The 23,737-nt window shown below is 45.3% G+C and overlaps 1 protein-coding gene and 1 long non-coding RNA gene across 2 annotated transcripts in view; one reads left to right on the top strand and one right to left on the bottom strand.

Moving 5' to 3' along the window:
* Positions 1-19,399, top strand: part of LOC119173296 (uncharacterized) — a 1,087,060-nt gene extending 1,067,661 nt beyond the window's left edge. The window contains exons 11-12 of the mRNA XM_075896327.1: positions 11,353-11,457; positions 18,708-19,399. Of these exons, the coding sequence (XP_075752442.1) occupies positions 11,353-11,457; positions 18,708-19,029 (427 nt within the window). The 3' untranslated portion in view covers positions 19,030-19,399. The remainder of the gene's footprint in view (positions 1-11,352; positions 11,458-18,707) is intronic.
* LOC119173297 (uncharacterized) lies at positions 5,995-13,167 on the bottom strand. Its single transcript, XR_005110028.2, has 2 exons — positions 12,923-13,167; positions 5,995-6,393 (listed from the first exon to the last, which is right to left on the bottom strand). It is a non-coding gene; the product is annotated as an uncharacterized LOC119173297 (long non-coding RNA).
* Positions 19,400-23,737: the final 4,338 nt, after the last annotated feature.

Genomic DNA, 23,737 nt, shown 5'->3' with positions numbered 1-23,737 from the left:
ATAGGTGTCATGCATTAGCATGGCTTCATGTCTCTGTCCCAGAAGGAACTAAGGTTCCTCGAAAATATCGGAGCACGCAACTGGTTGTAGCTTCTTTAGTTTTGTGTTTAGTTTCCTTATAGTTTTTTTTGCCTTTTCCCCCTTCTCTTTGCAATGCTCTTTTTGTCACATGGTTTTTGTCACATGGTTTACTGTCTCTTTGATATGTTTTTCTGTTCTGCACAATGAACTCAGTTGGAACTTAGCACTCGTCTTCTCTTGTCCATTCGTCGTAGTTCTGCTTCGTAGCGGATACGCTACAGTCGTCGTAGTGGATACACTTTTGCCCTAAGGCGTTGTAGCTGCTTGCTGACACTCTAAGAAATGTAGTGACAACGTTCTTTAGCGAACTAATAAAGCACGTTGTGTCATTTAGATATCTTCACCAACTAAGAAGAATGTCAGGAGTCACAAGGTCACGATGGATTGCTGGCACAATTAAACTAACTCGCGACAAAGCGGCAGCTCTGCACAATATGTCATAAACCCAGCATCGTACAATGCATGGAAAATGTCGTGTGTTCATCACGCTGTCTTGTGGAAAATTTACGCGGGCCAAACAGGTAGGTGCGTAAATATAAGTTTGAAGGAGCACAAGTATTATGTGACAAACACTATTATCAGCCACCTTGGCATCCACTGTAGAGATTGTCGCTCCACGCTGAAGTTTCGCGAGACTAAAGTATTTTTCAGGCACAAAGAACAACAAGGAAAATGATTGAAGCGGAATGAATTCCACTCCTTGAAGTCGAATGTGTTAGTAGGGTCTATAACCCTATACCAAAAAAAAGATTTTTTTAGTTTCTTTAGTCTCAGTTTTTTTAGGTATTTTTTAGTTTTGGTTTAGTGTCTCACAACTTCGGCGTTGTGAGACAGTGTGCTTATAGGGTGATGTTCACGTGTGTCACACAGGTCCCGTTAATTAGGGAGGCGATCGCCGGGCTAATTCCAAGGGCCGAAGTATGGGCCCCCCGAACCGCACCACGAAAGCGTGAACAATTTAGAAGTGGTCCTTTTTGGCGCGCCAGCGGACGCCGGCTGTGGCCCAAAGAACAAGTCAGAGCCGAGAGTTGATAAACAAAACAAATATTATATTTTCAAAAATGGCAGATCGAAAACAATACACAAGAATGCACACTCCACAATAGTTACATACAATACATCACCAATCAAACAACGTACTACACAGTACAATCAGCCACACTCAAAACAACGGACACAGACAACGATACGCTCTACAATGCAGTCGCATGCATTGAACAACCAAGACACTTAAAGACTAAAGAGATAGAAAACCTATCCAGTCCAAAGTTCTTGGAACAAAATTCTGGATGATACACTTCCGAGAATCACTCCCTCAAAGTCCAGCGTTGTTGTCGTTCCGCGCCCTCGAAGTTTCTCTTCCAGGAAACCTCACGTCTTCAATTGGCCACTCTCCAAGCTTCAAACTTCTTCGCCCGAACACGTCGGCTTCACACACGCAGCTGTCGCCACGCGTCTTCGCTCGATAGCGGTAAACACACTCTCTTGCCTGTAGCTCGAGCTTTCACCTCTCAGGTGGAAATCCTCTTCATCTCCTGCTTCGTCCCTACGGACAAAAACCTTCGCCGACTACACGGCGGAATCCCTATGCACTCTGGCGCTACTTTCGTCTTCTCCTGATCTCTCATCTCGGCTGCTCGGTTAAATACCTTGCGCGCGACATTCCAGAAGGTTCTCGTCATTTCGTCGGCGCGATACGCAGCGAAGGCTGGGGAGAGGCGCGAGACTGTACGAGGGCCGTCCCCGACCGATTACTCAACTCGGTATGACCACGCCTATTTCCTTCTGGGATTTTCCAGTGCTTGCCCGGCCGCCGCGGTGGGGTGAGGAGGTTCATAGGCGAAGCCACGCTTCCGTGGGGAGAGCGTCGCGCGCCCGGTGAGCCTTGGATGTTTGTTTTCTTTTTTTCTTTTGACCTCGCGGCGTTTCTCCCGCCCGTTATCGCACGAATTTGGCGGCGCGCCCATTTTTAGCGCTCGTTCTGTGACACTGCCCCCCACTTTAAGAATAATATCTCATAATATTCCAAACCACACAAACGAGCGCGAACAGTCACCACACACTCTCGAAGACTGTAACATAATCCGTCGCTCATGACACTTCACATTCACAATATATCACTCAATACGATTGGACATTACATTCAATCTCACACACATGAAATATAACCGCAGGCACATGAGTACAACGCTTCATCACACATTCCAAACAATACAAACGTACAAGGTTCTGTCTTTACAACAATTATACAACACTATACATCACATCACAGCACAGATACTTCGACACTTGTGACACAGGATAACACAACACTAACACAACATATGGCACTCAGCACTGCGAAACACATTATGATTCGACTTCAGCACTTATCCTGTGTACATTGAGCGGCGCTTGCGCCCTTTCTTGCGGTGCTCGCTCGATCTCTTCTTGTGTTTCCACGTTCTTTTTCGGCGAGCTATTTCTAACGACGATATCTGAGGTGGCGCCTCAGCCATCGTGGTCACTTCCGACACCGTTAACGGGTCATAACGTTCAGCGGGTCCTGTCTGTTTATTTACCAGCTTGTTCATGTCTCGACATTTGGCCCGGCTGGCCGACTCTGTCACCTTTACACTGTCGGTCGGTTAAGGTCGTGCCGACGTAAGTCCGGTTGCTCGGCCCGTGAACTCATTCAACACGATCATCTTCTCATTTATGGTCTCTTGTACCGCGGCTTCACCTTGGGCTCTAGTGAGATCCGTCACGGGCGGCTCCTCCCTTGTATCTCGCGGTCGCTGGGTTGGCGAGGACTCTATCTTAGGGTCTTCTCCCAAACAACTCGGATCATTCGGTCCTCGCGCCCCGTCGATGTTTCCGATGACAAGGTCGTAAAGGGGGGTCGTCATACATAGAGCGGTAACCTTCCCGCTGAAGTACGGGGTTTCCACCTCAATCTCTGCTTCGGGAAGCATCCGAACCGTACGGTCAATTAGGCAAACCGGTTTCGTTCTGCCTGTCAACTCACTTTCCCGTACCAAGTTTTTCCGCACGATAACCGTGGAGCTACCGGTGTCTCTTAGAACCGTATTCTTCTTGTCTGCAACTTTTCCAGGCAGCGTTGGCATTCCCTTCGTAACACCGGTTGGCTGTTTTGACATTACAGCACCCACAATAGAAATTTTCTCCCCATTCTTCAACTCTACGAATCCATCGGTGACGGCATTATCATCGGATTTCGGTGCTGCTAGCACAAAGGATACCTGGTGAGTTTGACTCGCTCCGTTCTGACATGCGTCTGCTTTGTGCCCAGTCTGACCACACTTAAAACATTTTACTGCCGTAGGGCTCGTAAAGATCGTTCGACAGTTTTTCGCGCGATGACCCACTCGGTTACACAGAAAACAACGCGGAGTGCTCTCTGGTGCACGCTTCTTTTCTTCGGGAGCCGATTTCTTCGAATCTTCAGGACACTCCTTCTTGACCCTGGCCAAATTAGTTCCACCTTGCGCTTCCAAGAATTGATCAGCCTATTCGAGCATGCCTTCAAGTGACTCAGCCTTCCTCTCTTTCAAGTACAGCGACAGGCTTGGGTGGCAACTAGTAAGAAATTGTTCTCTAATTAGGAGCTCTCTAAGCTCATCGTACTCCTGTGCTGTCCCTGAAAGTTCAATCCATCTGTCGAAATAATGGCAAAGTCGGGCTGCATACTGCGTAGCCGTCTCACCATCAGCTGGCTTTCCTGTTCGAAATCTGTCCCGGAATCCTTCTACAGTAAATATAAATCGCTTCAGCAAAGCAGCTTTCACCTTTGCATAGTTGGCTGCATTGGTCGGCGTCAGCCTACCGTACACACTGAGCGCTTCACCACTCAAGCAAGTACTCAAAGCAGTTGCCCATTGATGTTCCGGCCAATTCTGGCTCTTCGCAATCGTCTCAAATCGGTGAAGGTACGCGTCAAGGTCGTCCTTCCTTTCATCAAACGCCACGAGCAGCTTGCTTGGGTTCAAGCGGAAGCTATGATCTTCCCGTTCACTGCTTTCAACTCTAGGTTGGACGGGAGTTTCACTTCGCTGTTGCAAACGAAGTCGCTCGAGTTCTATCTCGTGCTGCCGCTGCCGTTCCCTTTCCTCTTTTTCTTCTTTCGCCCTCTCAGCTGCCAGTCTTTCTCTCTCCAGCTCCAACTTCAATTGCTGCTCTCTTTCTTCTCTCGCCCTTTCGGCTGCCAACTTTTCTCTCTCCAACTCCAACTTCAATTGCTGCTCTCTTTCTTTTTTCAGCTGTCGCTCCTTTGCCTCTCTTTCTTCTCTCGCCCTTTCGGCTGCCAACTTTTCTCTCTCCAACTCCAACTTCAATTGCTGCTCTCTTTCTTCTTTCAGCTGTCACTCCTTAGCCTCTCTTTCTTCTTTTAGCTGTCGCTCCTTTGCTTCTCTTTCTTCTCTCACCTTTTCAGTGGCCAGCCTTTCTCTCTCCAACTCAGCTGCTTTTTCTTCCTTGGCTCTCTCAGCTGCCAACCTTTCTCTCTCCACCGCCTCTTTCTCCTTCTGGCTTACCCATTTCCGTTGTTCAGCGCCAGAAAGACCCATCTTCTCACCAAGCGCAACTAACTTTTCGAGATCCATTGTGTCTCGCAACTCGCAAATAAAACCTTGCCGCGTGCAAACAGTATCTGCCTAAATCAGTCTATCGGAACACTCCCCTGCACTCGTTAACGAGAACACTGAACAACACACAAAATCGTTCCGATAGCACTATCACAACTCGAGGCTCTTTCTCACTACTTTGGACACACTGTGCACCAAAGGTCCTGTCGCGGACGCCAGAATAATTGTTACACAGGTCCCGTTAATTAGGGAAGCGATCGCCGGGCTAATTCCAAGGGCCGAAGTATGGGCCCCCCGAACCGCACCACGAAAGCGTGGACAATTTAGAAGTGGTCCTTTTTGGCGTGCCAACGGACGCCGGCTGTGGCCCAAAGAACAAGTCAGAGCCGAGAGTTGATAAACAAAACAAATATTATATTCTCAAAAATGGCAGATCGAAAACAATACACAAGAATGCACACTCCACAATAGGTACATACAATACGTCACCAATCAAACAACGTACTACACAGTAGAATCAGCCACACTCAAAACAACGGACACAGACAACGATACGCTCTACAATGCAGTCGCATGCATTGAACAACCAAGACACTTAAAGACTAAAGAGATAGAAAACCTATCCAGTCCAAAGTTCTTGGAACAAAATTCTGGATGATACACTTCCGAGAATCACTCCCTCAAAGTCCAGCGTTGTTGTCGTTCCGCGCCCTCGAAGTTTCTCTTCCAGGAAACCTCACGTCTTCAATTGGCCACTCTCCAAGCTTCAAACTTCTTCGCCCGAACACGTCGGCTTCACACACGCAGCTGTCGCCACGCGTCTTCGCTCGATAGCGGTAAACACACTCTCTTGCCTGTAGCTCGAGCTTTCACCTCTCAGGTGGAAATCCTCTTCATCTCCTGCTTCGTCCCTATGGACTAAAACCTTCGCTGACTACACGGCGGAATCCCTACGCACTCTGGCACTACTTTCGTCTTCTCCTGATCTCTCATCTCGGCTGCTCGGTTAAATACCTTGCGCGCGACATTCCAGAAGGTTCTCGTCAGTTCGTCGGCGCGATACGCAGCGAAGGTTGGGGAGAGGCGCGAGACTGTACGAGGGCCGTCCCCGACCGATGACTCAACTCGGTATGACCACGGCTATTTCCTTCTGGGATTTTCCAGTGCTTGCCCGGCCGCCGCTGTGAGTGAGGAGGTTCATCGGCGAAGCCACGCTTCTGTCGGGAGAGCGTCGCACGCCCGGGGGAGCCTTGGATGTTTGTTTTCTTTTTTTTCTTTTGACCTCGCGGCGTTTCTCCCGCCCGTTATCGCAAGAATTTGGCGGCGCGCCCATTTTTAGCGCTCGTTCTGTGACAACGTTACAGCGACAATTTCGATATTGTGGTAGTAACATGTCTTCTGCCTGCTACGATATCAATGTGTTCGCATTCCTAAATAAAAAATTGTTGTAAGTCAATGCTTTGTTCTGTCTCCTCTTTTCCTTCCTGTCGTTTCCGCGCAGTGTTTTTTTTTCACTCTGTCAGCAAAAGCTAGAGCGAGAAACAAGTTTTTTTGTGTTGACACTCACCGAGCAGGTACAGCAACACATTTGCCAAAGATTCAAATAAAAAATCATTCTCAGTGGCCCAACAGTACTTCTTTGTCACCACGTTAGATAAAATATGGTGGAACTTTCTTTGCACGGCATATTCAGCACTGTTGACGTTTCCTAGGCACGAATAGCTGATATCTGTAAGAAGAAAATCAATACATAAATTAGAAAATTGATAAGAAATGTTACACACTTTTAAAAGCTTTGCTTTAATCTGTACTATAACCTGTGGTTGTTGTGCCGACAAAAAGATATTCTTGACATAATAAATCAGCATCAATTCATCGAAATATTCATTGTACATTCTACGCAGTACTACTGCGAACAGACAAAAAAAGCTATGAGTTCGATATTGCGATTTGTGAATAAGGTTAACAAAACCCAGTAAGCATTTAGACCCGATTCCGTTTTTGTAAACAGAATATTTTTGCACGTTTTATAGTTTAATTCTTGTACCATAGTAAAAATCGTGCAATTTTGAGTAATTTATAATTATTTTGACGAGTGGCGCTCACTGTATGCAAAATAATAGAACAGATATACGTTAGGAATAATGTATTTGGCTAAGGAACAGCACGGCTTACAAAAATTTCGTATCTAATGACCAACCACAACTTTCAAACAGCGCCAACAGTCGAAATGACAAGATTATCAATATCAATAAATGAAATCTTGAAGTAGCTGAAGCTAAAATTTCATCATTACCTTATTTCAAAAGTTGAATTACACGAACGTAGACCTAACAAGGCCGAGGAATCTTATTGTGTCAAAGCTGTACGTAAAAAAAACACGCACTGGTGAATTTGGAAGATAGATGATCCCGTGATTTTTCCGTACATGGCACGATCCATCATATCCATTTTAGTTAGTATGACTGCGTGCACAAATTTATAACTTCAGATAAGGAAAGTCCCGGCATCGACCCAACATGGCTTGTAGCGCGTTAGCGAGGTTCACTCGTCAACAGCAATAGGCGACGCCGCCAGAAGCGAACAAGAAATTGCCGCGCATGGCGCATTAGCCAGCATACCCAGCCGGCAACTGGGTGACTGTCATTCGGACCAGGTTGGGACGTATCAGTTAATTTAAATTTTATGTTTTCCCATAAAGCAGTGTATTGCCCATGAAAAATAAAAAAACTGAACCAGTGCTCAAACACCCTACCAAAAATGCCTCGAATATGGCCGACTTTTGCTTGTAACATGAAAAAACTATGCCATGTGCAATATCACCAACAGAGAGGATCCAGCTAAGACTAGGGGAAGACCCTGGCGCTTGCGCAGCGCCGGCTTCTTAAAACACCGTCTATTTTTGACGTCGTAAACCTGACCGTCAATTCACATATAGCGCTGAGAAGACCAGGGCTTATACAGATATTGCTGACATTTACTCACTTTCTATTACAACTTGGATAAGTACGTAGAGGCAGGGCATCCAAACTCATGCAACTTGCGAACAAGGCGCAGCAAACTGGCGCGAAGATGGCGCGCAGTCATACACACGGTGGAATGTGGAAGCGAGAGTACACCGCGGCCCACATGCACATACCACACATGCCTAAAGCCACATGAATGGCAGTATTTTTGATGAGTTTCTACTATTACGTAAGCGCTTGACAGCCGCTGCAGTTGGTGGCCTCTGAGAATCGCCTGTCTAGATGCACTCGTAAACTATTTTTCTTTTGCGCAGTAGGACTGTGCACAGGCGAAACTGCGCACTTGTGGTAAGAAGTGTCAAATTTAAACGCCACACTGTGCTCTTGCAAGTACACTTCTGGTTCTTTGAATGAAAAGAAAAAAGTGGATATTCTGTAGAGCAACCAGTGCGAACTGAATTAATTACCAGGAAAAAAAGATCAACCGTGAATATTCAGTGACTGTTCTTTCAACGTCGCGGCAGACTGCACCAAATAAACGGACACAATTGCTAAAAGTGCCTCATTTTGTTTTTACCGTTCGCGCGCCATGAATTCCCGTCTAATAGTATATAATGCACGAAAGTGAGTATGCTTGATGACCAGGTGAATACCGAGAACATTGGCTTGCAACCAAGGTTTGTGTCAGGAAAGCGCTTGGCCTCCATTGAAAATATTACTGGTATTTTTCGAGGCTTTTCTTTGTTCTCATTACTGAAAAGGGCCAACAATTAAGAAAAACGCACACGTAAAAAAATTTGCTGATCTCCTTGCCTTATTGCCCATATTTTGCTTGTAGGCCTTTTCCTTTTCTTTCATGCTGTCCGGGCATCGGCCAATGATAACGCAAGCCGATGGGAAACCAAGGTCTTTCTAATCATCAGCCATCGGCCACTGCTGGTAGGGCTTTCAGTGGCGGATGAGACCAGGAAATAATAGTAGGCGAGTAGACGACTACCGTCTTTTTTACACACACAGCGAATACAAAAAAGCTGATCATGTTTTTATTGCGTATTTGATTGATTTGTGGGGTTTAACGTCCCAAAACCACCATATGATTATGAGAGACGCCGTAGTGGAGGACTCCGGAAATTTTGACCACCTGGGGTTCTTTAACGTGCACCCAAATCTGAGCACACGGGCCTACGACATTTCCGCCTCCATCGGAAAAGCAGCCGCCGCAGCCGGGATTCGAACCCGCGACCTGCGGGTCAGCAGCCGAATACCTTAGCCACTAGACCACTGCGGCGGGGCTTTTATTGCGTATTTTGAACTAGTATTGGGAAAGAAGTGGCTACGCAATTTTTTTTTTCAATGTGACAGTTGTGACTTTCTCTCTCAGTTGTAGTCCTAGAGACCAGAAGATGCCCGGTTTCTTCACTGAAGTGAAGAAACCGGGCATCTTCGATTTTCATTTCGATTTTACCAGTTTTCTCTAAGGGGTTTGAAAAACTTATTTTCATATGTTTATCAAAGTTTTTTAATAAACACAACATTATTATGCCGTCACAGTTCAGTTTTTAGTCAGGCCTCTCAACCGAAAGTGCCTTACTATACCAAAGAAATTGATTTTAAGGAATATAGAAGCAAAAAAACTTACCCTAGGAATATTTCTAGATTTTTCGAAAGCTTTCGATAGAATAAACCATGATATTTTGCTAGAAAAACTTCACTGTTATGGAGTTCGCGGTACCGTTTTAGCTTTAATAAGAAGCTACTTATCTAATAGGAAACAGTGTGTATCAATCAATCGAGAGCTATCATCATCCATGAATGTTAAGAATGGCGTACCTCAAGGTCGCATTTTGGGACCCCTATTATTTAATATTTTTATTAACTATATCGCACATATTGACAGCTCTGTAGAATATGTAATATACGCGGACGATACTAGTATATTTTTTTTCTGGGGAAACGGCTGATGACCTCATTGTTTCTGCTAATGAAATACTAAATAAAATATATGCCTGGACTGTGGCAAATTCTTTACACATTAATTGCTCTAAAAGCAAGGCTGTACTGTTCCGGGCGAAAGCCAAGTATTTTGAAACGTCTCACAAACTAATACCTAATAACGTTGAAATTAAACTTTGTCAAACAGTCAAAACTCTCATGTGTCCATTTTCACGAACACATGGCATGGAGTTACCATGCAGAACACATTAGTCACAAACTTTGTAAAGTTCTAGGTGTGTTGCGTCGATGCCAGAACATACTACCTGTGAAACAAAAATTATTATTGTACAACGCTCTTTTTTCTTGACATTTACACTATTGTCATCTGGTCTGGTCTACAGGCTCTAAAGCATCTCTAAAGAACCTAATCGTGTTACAAAAAAGGCCTTGCTGAGCATTGAAGGTGTATCCTATAACGCACACACTGCTTCAATATTTGCAAAATATAGAATTTTAAGAATTACCTTTTAATACGAATACCAGCTTTTGTCAGCTTTTAAATCAGAAATACGCAAAGGAGGTATCTTTTTACGCACCTTGGCCACCTTGCAACCAAACCCTGCCAGTCGCGTTACTCGGTGTACGGAGACTTGGCACGTACCATGTCCTCGCAAAAACTATGGATTTGAAACATTACGTTACCGCCTTCCAAGTGTGATGAACAAATGGAAACTAACAACTGATAATCTGCGTATATTGTCTAAAACTGAAATGTTAAATTGGATGTGCTGATTGTGTTGTAAATGAATGTTGGGTGATTTCTCTAATGGTTATTCAGTTTTTATTCATTCACGCATTGCTTTGTTATGAATATTTTTGTGTGTATTTTAGAGTTGCGATTCGATTATTTGCTTTCATGGGCCACATGCGTGTTTCTTTTTGTATTGTCGTTTTCCGCTGCCTGTAACTTTTGTAACTTTTTGTAAATTTGTAGTTTAAATTTTTTTTCTGGGTGAAGGGGCCAGTCAAGCTGTGAAATACAGCTTTTTTCCCTTTGCACCAAACCGCGTAAGCAGTGTATTTTCGTGTACTTGTCACGGGGTTAGATAAACTCAAACTCAAACTCAAGTAAATCGCTATTGCGTGCTTTCTATTCGTGCTCTTTCCTTGCTGCAAACTGCATTCGCAAGCTCCCTCTGTAATAATAATGGATGATCCTTATCTCAAAAGAATGATATGATTGTATGATTGATTTGTGGTTTTTAACGTCCCAAAACCACCATATGATTATGAGAGACGCCGTAGTGGAGGGCTCCGGAAATTTTGACCACCTGGGGTTCTTTAACGTGCACCCAAATCTGAGCACACGGGCCTACCACATTTCCGCCTCCATCGAAAATGCAGCCACTGCAGCCGGGATTCGATCCCGCAACCTGCGGGTCAGCAGCCGAGTACCTTAGCCACTAGACCACCGCGGCGGGGCAAGAATGATATGATTCGGAGTAACGTTGTTGTGAACGACTCCTGAAGTTTTTAACAACCTGGGTTCTTAAACGTGCACCTGGATGTGACCGCCGCGGCCGGGATATGATCTGGCGACTAACCGGACGCCCTCTGTGTCATTGTCATCATATAAACGTTACTAGTGGTTCTTTAATTAGCTCCACGACCAATAAAACACGTGCAATATATTTACCATTTATTGAGAACATCATGACGCGTAAATATAGTTGATCCTTTAATGATAATATTGCAACGAGACGAGCTTTCTGTGTTTTACATTTCAGGTCAGAATTTCAGGAACCATCGGCCGGGCACTCATCTCCCGCGTGTGCTGGAAAAAACAAGTCGCGCTACTCCATCTGCCAGACGTCTAGTGGTGAACTGGACAGGTGAGGAAAGCTTCAGCAGTCTTTCTTACTTACCAATAAACCTTACCAAGATGTAAATTTCTTGACCAATCAGTCATAGCAATATAGGAAGCCGCAGTGATGGTAAGAATAGTACAAGCGAAACTGGTTATCTTAGTTTATGCAGTAGAAGCATATTTGCAATCTCTTCATGTACTACATTGAACACGGTTAGATTTCACAATCTTAAAACAAGAAAACGCCATAGAAATATACACTGTTAAATATTGACGCCACCTTACATGAATTCTTCTTTCACGAATAATACCTCTTATCATGGCATAACACCAGAAAAGCTGTTTATACTCATTTGCACAACGTATCAACGTGTTTTGTGTCAATTGCTACTGCCCCGCCGTGGTTGTCTAGTGGCTGAGGTACTTGGCTGCTGACCCGCAGGTCGCGCGTTCGAATCCCGGCAGTGGCGGCTGCATTTTCAATGCAGGCGGAAACGTGGTAGGCCCGTGTGCTCAGATTTGGGTTCACGTTAAAGAACCTCAGGTGGTTGAAATTTCCTGAGCCCTTCACTACGGCGTTCCTCGTAATCATATGGTGGTTTTAGGACGTTAAACCCCACATATCAATCAAATCAATCGCTACTCTTGTGGCCTAATCTTGATCTTTGATATTATTGTTTAGACCAGTTGGTCACAGCCGTAGAAGTTTCAGAGGAACCTCATGTGACGTGAAAAAAAAAATAGCGGGATGGTGGCGTAAGTTAATTTCAAATGCAGCGTATTGCATTTCTCTCTAGCAAAAAATGAATGGTAAAAGTTAAGTGCCACGCCAAATCCTTCTCAAGAGCTTTTCGACAAGGTGCGTGGTCTGCAGCCATATTCACCCTGTTTCCAGCATTCCTCGGTCTTCGAATACACGAGCGAGGAAAGCATGTTCACGCGAATGTTTCGTATGAAACTGCAGCGAATGCTTTAAAATCACCTAACGTAGCGAAGAAACAAAAGTCGGCTCCACCGCAGTTTAGCTTGGACTAGTTATGCAGTGAAACAAACCAAACCATTAAAGGGCCGCTTTAAGCTCGAGACAGACGTGCTATTTTCCGTGCAATGCGGCGTGCGGCGTGCCGTATGCAACTTTTCGGGACACATGGCAGCGAAGGAGCCATCAACGGCAGGCCCCACCCCATGCGGCGCCTCGGCATGCGCGGTAGGACGACTTCGTATCGTCATAATGAAGCTCAAAACAAAGACCATTGCACAGCCCTGCTTCATTCAGAAAAATAATGAATAAAACGCCTTCGTCAACGACAAGAATTTCGACACAGCGGCAACGGCTGAATACTGACGACTCCGACAGTTGGGCCTAGCATGGCGGGCGCCTGGCATTGTCTACACTGTTAACGCGCGAGCGCGTCATCGAGCGCTTGTTTTCGACAAAACAATCAAGTTTTGCACTCGTATGTAATGCGTTAGTATACATTATTACTTACTCGATGTCATCAATGTGAAGATCAAAACCGGAAGCGAAGCAAGCCGGCTCACTGACACGCTGGTATCGTCGCGTTTACCTGCGATATGATCTTGCATCGCTCCTCACGATCTTCGATCTCGATGAAGGTCCGAAAAACGGGCGTTGCCTTGCAAAATTGGCACACTTCAAACGGCACTTTATCCAATACGGAAGAAAATCACGTCACAAAGGAAATGTACTCAATCTTTCACGCCACCGTAAGCGGCGATGTCAGTAAATGCAGGCGCGTGCCACGCCATCGACTCTCCTGAACTGGGCTCGACCTCGGTTTATAGGAGCGGTGACAGGAAGGCGGCGCTACCAGCAGCATGACGCGACGAAAGTATCTGGCCGGTTGAATGCACGCCGGACCAACGTCGCAGTGGTGCGATGCGGTGATACGTCAGGAAACGTCACGAAACGCAATCACTCCGGCTGCCGCATCGTCGCACCACACGCCGCATCGTACGGAAAATCGCATCGTCTGTTTCGCGCTTTATGTGACATAGTGTGCCTCTAGAAGCACTTTTTAAAACTATAGACTTTTTAGGAGACTTTGGACGCAAAAATGTTGGCCTGTTTGTCCGTACAATTTTCTTTTTGTCCACCCTTAACGATACTGGGTACTCCTAATGGCACCAGCCGATACCCCAAACGGCCGACCCCATCCGCAGCGCCCATCAATGTTGCTTAAGATTCAGCGTTCATACTTTGCAATTGTCAAATAAAAAGCAAATATAGCGCATATCTCAGGCACCATAACAACACGCATATATTTTGTATGTGCGTCTCCTATTAGAAAATACATACATGAGTAATTCTAAGAACTGTAGCTTTTATCACGCTGCGCTGACCATGCAACGGTTGCACGTAAAGGCGAGTGTTTCCAACGCTTTGCTAAGATGACACGGTGGCGGCACCTACCCGTCGCCTTGCGTTCTACACCTTATCACCTCTGAGACGGGCGTGCACGCCCGTCTCAGAGCCGCACGCTTTGTTTGCCAAGAAAACTGCCAGATAGCGCTAATGTCTCACGTGTGGCAGAGACTCGCTCGCTGGATTCCGTGCTGACCGGTTGTGCCCCCGCGATCCCCGACGACAGCGCAGCTCTGGCCGACTGGGCTTCCCCTACGCCATCTCTGACGCCGTCAAGAGCTCTCGCTGAGTGGTGCCCTATCCTCGGACTCCTGCGACCGTGTCCATCTTTCATATCTCCTCTTTATTTCCCTCACTCACTGTTCCTGCGCCTCGCTCTCTCCTTTCTCTCTCTATATAAGCCTTTTATTCATATTTCAATCTCTCCTTACCCACATCCCTTGTGAGCTACTGTTGAGGTGTCGCACTTTGATGCAGACTTACGGGGCTCACTTTTCTTTTCCCTTTAAGATTCACATAAGAAAATGGCGTGACTGGATTCGCTCGTTCGCCTCCGTTGCACGCTCGAGGCACTCTAACGCAGCGCCTCGATAATACCATTCACCGTTTTTCTTGCCAGAACATCAAGTGAATACTTTGATCACTCTCTCCACACGTTAGACTATCGTCTTTCGACAACATTTGCGATTAACATGCAAATATGAGGCCAATTTTTTCTTCTGACGATCAGTTTGATCCACCCCCCTCCCTTCGAAAAACGGCTCCGCAGGCATCTATCTCACAACCAGTTATTTCGACAGTCCTCAAATGTTGGTTCACGTTCACTTGTGCAACCATGCGAACGAGTACGCGTGCTAAACCTGGTGTATGCACAAGAGCATTCTTCATCCCGTAATGTACTCTTTTGCCAGTAATATCATTCATTCCCCTTTACAACGACTATTATTGCTGCCCTGCGAAATAAAACATCATGCAATTTTCTACAAAATATACTGCACTAGTTCATTATTGAAGGCCCCGTAATAAGGCGAGTTTCATGAAGCCTACATGGCGGTGGCCGTATGGCAAATCGGACAGGAAGAAGAGGGTGTGGGGGTGCTATGCAGGCTAAGAGAAAAACATCTAGGTGAATCGATGGTAAAATTGCGCAAAACTTGAACAAAAATATAAAGTTTGTTTTCAAACTGCGCATGTCACAATTTTGCAGTTTACCTATATGAGCTACAAGACGAAAAACGTTCAATGAGGCTTGTGGAGCTGAAGCCTAGCCAACTCCTCGACTTTCTGGGTCGGTCGTTGAGCATCAACGTTGCTCAACGACCGACGCATGAAGACAGAGAGCGGTCATTTTTTAATTGGGGGGTTGGATGTGGGTTCTGACCTTGGATTGACGGCCGCATAATAGTGCTTCGTGGGCCACAATTTGACGACACAAGCTCTGTACAGGATAAGTTCAGTTTTGCATAGAAAGCATATATGGTAGTTGAATTCCTTTTGGAATGATGTGTCCCTCAAGAGAAATAATATTCATGTTGGCAGGCACAAAAAAACGCGAAGTTGGGAGTGAAAGAAAGCTATCAAATTTGAAAAAGTTCAGTAAAAGAAAGTTCGTAAACATTTACAGTACGAAGAATGCTCTTAGACGAATTCTGTAAAGCACTGGGTGCAAGACAGTCCATGAAATTGAGTGCTGAGTGACTTGGTAATCAGAGTTGTACGTATAACAGATTACAGGTAATCCATTACTTGTAATCAGTAACAGTTTGTTGTAAAATTGTAACCAATTGGTGTTCTGAACCTTGTTGTTATGGGTAATTCAAAACAATTTTCTTGTAAGTAATTACCGGTCATTTATTACTATTGTTTTATATAACAAGTCGTAATTGGTCTCCTATGGCAGTCCTTGCCCAGAAAAATATGCGATGAACTTGCAGGGGCCCTGTACTGTATGAAGAAGAATCCCTGCAGATCTCGTTTTCTCTCTTCTTCGTTACCCGTACCTGGAATGCCTTCTCCGAGCACCTTGAACAAGGAAGCGCCACATGTCATGAAGGACATGAACTCTAGCTTCGAAGCACTGTGTGACTACGGGCTGAGACGCAACTGCTCTTACATTATAGGGACGTCCACGTCACAAATGTGAACGAATCTTAAGTATAGCAAGTAGAGATGAAACACTGACATTAAAAAGAACTTTTGTTGAAAGTGAGCGTGTAACAATACCATAGAACCTGCAACAAGCCTCCCAAACTTTCAAGCAAGCCTCCAGCATTCTTTTTGCCATTCAAGCCACATTAGTTTTTTGTAAGTTCAATAAAATTCTAATAATTTGATATATAAGTAAATCTTGAAGGAAAGTAACACGAAGCCAATCGATTCCACTTCTATGATTAATCAGTTACCTTTATGTGGCCGTAATGAGAGCTTGACGCGGAAACAGTTGGCAAGTGTGGTCGCCAAAGGCGAGAATTCGTCGCCACGTGCCTTTTTACGACCACTATAATCATCTACTTTTTGTATGAAGTTATTGATATTGTAATTACTTGCTTTTTGTGAGATGTATAACTTTTCATCATGAGATATTAGCAACTAACTCCACGGAAAAGCGGGTACAAAGAAAGCACAGGCACAAGTACCGAGGAGCATGTGCGTTCGCCTGCATACCTGGAAGTGTGATAGTGCGTGTCCTTTCGTCTTAACAAGTAGCCATGATTTTAGGTGCAGAGCAATTTAGAGGCATGGGTTTTTGGGTGCTGTCATCGTCTAATATACCTTTCTGTAACCCTGGTAAAACTACGTATAGATGGTTTCAACGGCAATTGCCGTTTTCTGGCAACACTGTTCGTTCGCCGGAAACTCGCACTAAACCTTTCCATACTACTTTTTGTGGCTTTAGGCCATCGTCGCTAACAGTGGCTGCTTGAGTTCTGATGTTTTCTGCAGTTATAATTCTTTGGATGAGGCGATCACTACTCGGGCATTTGCTCTGCACTGCCAAGATGCAGTCTTCAATTCTGAGCTAATTTGCTATCGCAAGTAGAAGTGTTGTTTTTCAAGATATGCGAGTAGGAAGAGCACTTGGACTGCAGGGATCAGGCGAAAAAACTGGATTTCAACTAAGACTGCTTATATTTTTCTATTTCATCCATAGCAAGTAAAGCTCACGTATATTGAAATGGCGGAGAAGCAATGTTCGTAATTTAGGTGAGGGTCCCCAATTACTGGGAACACTTTGTCGCTGTCCTCTTCTACCTTTGAACGATAGGTTGTATGACACCTGAACTAGGTAGTAAGGCATGAAAGTTGGCTAACCCAAAAATGCATCGTGAAAATGTGTTTGCATTGGTCTGTACTGTAGGAAGCAACGCAAAGCACGCTAAAGCAATCGCGTTCAACTAGTATCACGGTATAGTTTACGTTGTGGTATCCGTGTTTTGTCACCGTTGTACTTGCTTTCTAAGGAGTGACGCCTGCGAATGAATTCACACATCGGAGCGAACAAATGGCTAATCGCCTGTTTTGCAACCGCTAGTGAACATCGTCTGACTCTAGCTAACTCCTCTTGTGGTGCAAGCATGGACTCTACATGTAAGCGAATTAGCTTCAAAGTTTCACTAATGAATATTGTACTCGTTAGAAAATTAGGGTGGTTCACAACACTTAGCTGCACCTCGATGTCATCACATAATGAGTGAATTTTATATTATATTAGGCCAACTGAACACCACGAACCATGAGCTGTTCCAATAGGTTCATCTCTATCGAAAGTGGCCAGTGTAACACAGACTTGACTACATAAACTTGCAGGTGGCTATGACAGGAAGCAGGTTTTGAGCTGCAGTAGAAAGGCTGCTTTGCACATCTTACCTGTCCAGCGGATAAGGCCACTCTTCTCTTTGGCACTGTAGTTATTGCTTTTACAAGATTTTCCTTGCGACGAAAGCCAGCTTCTTCATTTAATCACTAGACATCACAGGAGAGAATGCGCTGCAAATAATGCAACAACAAACTCAAGCACACCAGGCAAACACCACCATGGGCTACTAAAAAAAGCATTACCAGAAGTGGCGCTCCACAACTCTTCTTGGCAAGGCCATTCAGTGCGTTCGAGTTGGTCTACAGACACCGAAACTGTGTATTGCATAACCAGATCTGTAGCATGTTGAACGCGCCCGCATCGAGGAGAAGCATCTTGTTAATCGAACTCCTTTAAAATGACGTCAAGTTCAGAGCACTTTAGATGCCCGGCTGGTCGTCGCTTGGCGTATTGGAGGCAAGACCACGCGCAGAAATGGAAAAGAGAAAGGTAGAAGATTAGAAATAGAAAGCCAAAAAGAAATGTGAAGCAGAATAAAAATATAAGAAAAGAAATATCTGCAAAAGAGACGAGAGAAAAAGAGAGGACAAAGAAATATGACATCAAAGAGGAATTAAGGCTCGCTATTCTTTCAGGCTTGGAAGCCCTAGTGCGAAGCTGCCTCCGCTTATTTCTAGATAAATTCACATGTCCGCATAAACAGCTTCAGCATAGAGTGAGGACAGCACCTTTACACTTTTTGCATACTTTTCAGGGGTCAGAGGAGCGTATCACGCACATTGTTCAAGTTAACTGATTTGCTGACACTAATGGTAATAGCCGCTGCACAGAAGGGAGCATAAGGCCTTGCAACAATGTTCTGTGGTCAACTTCCTTTCTTACTTTCTATCACCACCTACGTCGGCGTCTTGCTGCTGTTACCTGTATACAACCACTTTTAGGCACGTACCACTGTTCAGCACGATGAGACATTCGCAGTACCTAGGTCATTCAGAAGTGAGCGAGGTTGTTGTTTCTACCTATGCTCATCTGCCTTCACGCCTTCATAAGCTCATTTCTTTTTGGTTCCAAGGTACGCCAGTGAAGCAGCTGCAACCACAGTTAACAAGATGGCGTCCGTGGCAGAAAATTCAACCACTAGACGTGGAGTGATGCCCGGCATTGAGGAGACATCTGCATCTGTAGACCTAACATCGGAGCCGCCTTCCGAGCTAATGGGGATCTTTCAAAGGTCCTATCACGAGTCGTCTTTCGGTGAAAGCTCGACGCAAGGTGGTTGGGGCCACAGAGTACCGCCAGACCCGGCTGATGAAGACACCTCAATCTCCTTCCAGAGCTTTGATGTGGAGGCTCAGGTTGCGGCCGCGGAACAACAGAATGCCGGCAGCAGCTAGCCGTTTTTTTTTGCACGTACCACACCGGTTCGAACAACCACTACAAAACGAGTTTAATGTGGTAGTGGTTTATTTGGCACTAGTCTACGCTGACGTAGCGCTTAGAACAAAATTGACGTTCCGAAGGCAACGTTTACTTGCCCAACACAATTTGTGGCTTAAGCAAGTTCGTTTGACTCAAAAATAAAATAAACAACTCAGACTGTTTGGATATGAGGTAAACCTTTGTTCGATCCTAATGGCACAGTTTTATAGTTGTCAGTGCACAAGATGCTAAAAGGTGTTTCTATTTAGCATGCTTTGAAATTCACGAAATTGTTGACTTTCGGCTGCATCGTATTAAAAAAAGTGTTTTTAACTGCTTCATAAATGCTGTTTCTTATGCCTGAATAGGTGAAGCCGTAAATGGCCCTATTCAAAAAGTAGTAATAAATGAACTATTCGTCAGATCGCAAACTGTTTCGTGCAGACATTAGGTACACTGTAGCCTGGAAACCCGTTTGTTACTGTTCTACACAAAACAGAAAACGTGTTAATAACTCATAAAACTACATTGTTTTTCCCAGTTTTATATAGACCTGCCTCACTTATTATTTGCTTCACTGGTCATATTTTTTATATAAACATTGCATATTGCTTCACTAAGGGGCTCAACGAATTTTGTTTGGTTATATTGAGCAGTTCTGCCACACGGCCAGTACAATGGCTTGTAAAGCGAAAACAGTGGTTTTCGCAAAATGACTTGTTTTGGGGCAAGTTGGTGCTTACTTGGTGTACATGACTTATAGACGAAAAAACCTTTCGTGAAACAGGGAGAGCAGAAGAGAAGAACAGCGCCAACTGACTGCTGGTAAATGAAACGCACAGTGAAAAGGAAAGCAATTCCGCACATGCGTGCAGAGCCAACAAACGTCATACAGCGTCTTCTGTAAGGCAATAAGTTATCTAAAGACCGCATTTCAGTAGAACACAACTTGATAGATGTATCAATGACGTAAATGGGTCATTTCTTATTCAAAAAAAGCTTCCAAGAGCTCTCTAGCTGTTTATTTGTTACTACCACAAAGAACCACCGTTTGCTCAAATCATGGCACACATCGGCAGCCTTTAAAGTGCACTGGAAGATGCACATGACCAATTTCGCCTAAACGATTGGCATGCTCCCTCAGTCAGTCATCGATGCTATGTTCCGTCTGACCAATATAGAACTTGCCACAGCTTAGAGGTGTCTCATATTGCACTCCTAGTGCGCAGAGCCTAAAACGTTTTGTGTGCTGCTTCTGGCATCACCTTTCCTTGTCGCATGTGATACACCTGCTGTCTGGTTAACCTCCCTGCCTTTCTTTATACCATATATCTCTCTTTTGATTTCGAAGTTTCAACGGTAACGTCCACGACCAAACGTTTTCAGATTAGGCACGACCTGAAGTCATCCATGTTGTGCGCCTCAAGCTATTTATTGCGCGGATCCAAGGACTTTAGTTTTGTTGTTGCTGCTGTTTTATTATCCCGTTCTCTTTGTTTATCCTCTTACTGCACTAATTATTGTACTTTCATAATTTGTCAAAGCATTGTGACGACGCCTTTTTCAGAGGGGGCAACGCCACACTCCCTCCTGAATTATTGTTGCCGCACCGTTACGCTGTAAATAATATGTTGCACTATGATTTCTTACAGCAACTAGGATCCCCGCAGGGGCGCCTGCGCAAGTAGGCGTTTGGTGTGTAGAGACACCACGGACCGGAGATAATGGGGGAGTTTCTACTTCCTCCCACGCCTAGCCGTGCATGGCTTTGCCGTGTCCGGGGAAAAGAAGATCCTGGGGGCTGAGCCGACGCTGGGTGATTGGACCGTTAAGGCCCCCCGGCAGAGGCAACACACCCCTTTGGCTCCGGCTTCACGTAGACGGCACCCCTGGGCTGACCCAACCAGGGAAAATCGGCAGTCGCCTTTTCCAATCTCTCTCTCCTACATCTTCGTCGTTCTTACTTTTTTAGCTTTCCTGTCTACTTCTCTGTTCTGCTTACTTCCAATTTTCTCGGCGGCGAGGGTTAACCCTGTGCAAATAGCCTACCTTGGCCTAGGTGCATTGGGTTATAGCAGAGTTGTACGGCTGACGTTTGCAAGCTTTCAGCATTCGCAAACTTGCAGCGTCGCCTCATTGGGCTCCGTGGTGGGTGGCCGCCAACGATGCTGAACAACATACGATTAGCATGCATAAAGCATTCCCTTTACTTAGTGATCGTGCCTCTTCCAAGTGGGTACGCACCAAAGATATAGTCTTTTTCTTCCGGCAAAGACAAATCTTTCCTCATTTCCACGTTATACACTGCGAGAAAACTAACAAGCAAGCCAGAACTGTATCCCCCTTCATAGTGGCTAGGTGCTTCACCGAAACTCTCGGTGCTGGGTACAAGGTTACCAAAATGGCCAGCGGAAATATACTCCTTGAGATACGTGACAAAGACCAATTCGATAAACTGAACACCCTCACAACGTTTGGAGACACACCCATCAGTATTACGCCACACAGGTTCATGAACTCATCTCGCGGGGTAGTATCGGACGCAGATTTGCTTGACCTGACCGAAGCTGAACTTCTGGAAGGATTGAAGAGCCAGGAGGTGACAAACGTACAGTGTATTAAGATAAGAAGAGATCAAAAGGAAATACCAACCAAACACTTTGTACTGACCTTTGCTTCGAGCGATTTGCCGGAAACCATTCAGACTGGGTATACATAGACATCCATGAGGCCATATATTCCCAACCCCCGCCATTGCTTCCAATGTCCGAGATATGGCCACGGCTCGCAAAGCTGTCGTGGCCGGAAAACTTGCGCTCTATGTGGAGTCATGGGCCATGCGTCCGACAACTGCGAAGCACCTGCACACTGTGTGAACTGTGGCGGTAGTCATGCCGCGTACTCACGTTCCTGTTCTTTCTGGAAAAAATAAAAAGAGATCATCACTTTAAAAATAAAAGAAAACATTACATTTAAAGAAGCAAGAAGGAAAGTCTCGCCATTTTACGGCCTCAGATATGCTGATGCGGCGCGCCAGGGGAAAGCGTCGCACCAGCCCTCGCCACTCCTTCGGCCTGCGCAGAGCGAGCCATTGGCTGTGGCGCCTGCCCCCAAGGCGGCAGTAGTTCAGTCTACTCCGCCTACTATTGCCCAGAGACCAGCGACTCTAGGGTCCTCGGGTCTCAAGGCCTCACCTTGCCAGGCGAGGCCCAAGCTTCGAAAAACCAGCTCGCATGAGCGGGCATCCAGTGCCTCCGAGGAGGCAATGGATACGGCGGCACCCCTGGTGCCAAAAGAGCGGCGCGGCTCTCTGGAGCGCGCCAAGAGAACTAAAAAGCTCATAACAAGGCCTGATAGTAGCCCTGTTACTTGAGCTCGACCTTTCAGCTTAAACAAGTCACTTCCTTAACGTACACACAGCACTACTTTACTTCCATTATGGAAACACAAAAAATATACATTGGAACGTCAGAGGACTGCTTAAAAACCTCGACGACGTCCAAGAGCTTTTATACAAACACTCACCTCAAATGCTGTGTGTACAAGAAGCACACCTAAAATCCTCCAATGAAATTTTTTACGTGCTTACGTCATATACCGAAAGGACCGAGATTATGCTCTGGCGTCATCCGGTGGCGTAGCCATTATCATTAACCAATGAGTAGCGTGTACACACTTACCACACCAGACATCCCTTGAGGCGGTGGCTGTTCGAGCGGTACTTTTAAACAAACTCGTCACCATCTGCTCTTTGTACGTACCTCCCCACCACCGTCTTGAAAGACGTGAATTCCAGTCTTTAATAGACGAACTGCCTGAAACTTTTTTGCTTCTTGGGGACCTAAATGCACATAGTGGACTGTGGGGCGATTCTCGCTGTGATGCACGAGGTCATCTCATTGCACAATTTCTCTTCTCTTCCGGTGCCTGTTTGTTGAATAGGAAAGAGCCAACATACTATAACGTTGCCAACAAAACTTAGTCGTCTATGGACCTCAGCACCGTATCACCTTCACTCCTACCCCTACTGAAATGGAAAGTCATAAATAATCCATATGCAAGTGACCATTTTTCTGTAGTGTTGAGTTCACAAACATATGAATGTCCTCTACATGTTCCGAAATGGTTGATAAACAAAGCAGACTGGAAAGAGTTCCATAACACTACACGTTTAAGCTGGACAGACATGTGTAGGTTAAACAAAGATGAAGCTGTGCAGTACTTCACAGCTTTTCTAACTGACGCAGCAGCCAAGTGCGTACCGCAAACATCTGGAATGCCCGGCAAACGACACGTTCTATGGTGGAACACAGAGTGTCGTAATGCGCGAAAGGAACAGAACAGGGCATGGAGGTTGCTTCGGAACTAGCCAACAGCCGAAAATCTTGACACCTTCAAGAAAATAAAGTCTCAAGGCAGGAGAACGCGTTGGCAGGCCAGAAGAGAAAGCTGGCAGAAGTTTTTGTCAGGGATCAATTCATACACACAGGAGGCTAAAGTCTGGAACATGGTCGGTAGGATAGCTGGAAAACAAGTACACACACTTCCACTCGTAAACACTCAGGGTGATACCTTGGAAGATCAAGCAAACTTCCTCGGTGCACACTTTGATCGAGTATCCAGCTCGTCCCACTACACTGACACTTTCCAAAATTACAGAACAAAAATAAAAAAGCAGAAACT

Source organism: Rhipicephalus microplus, chromosome 5 (assembly GCF_043290135.1).
Source record: "Rhipicephalus microplus isolate Deutch F79 chromosome 5, USDA_Rmic, whole genome shotgun sequence".
NCBI lineage: Eukaryota > Metazoa > Arthropoda > Arachnida > Ixodida > Ixodidae > Rhipicephalus > Rhipicephalus microplus.
Note: the sequence above shows the minus strand (reverse complement) of the source record. Positions and strands in the feature narration are given on the sequence as shown.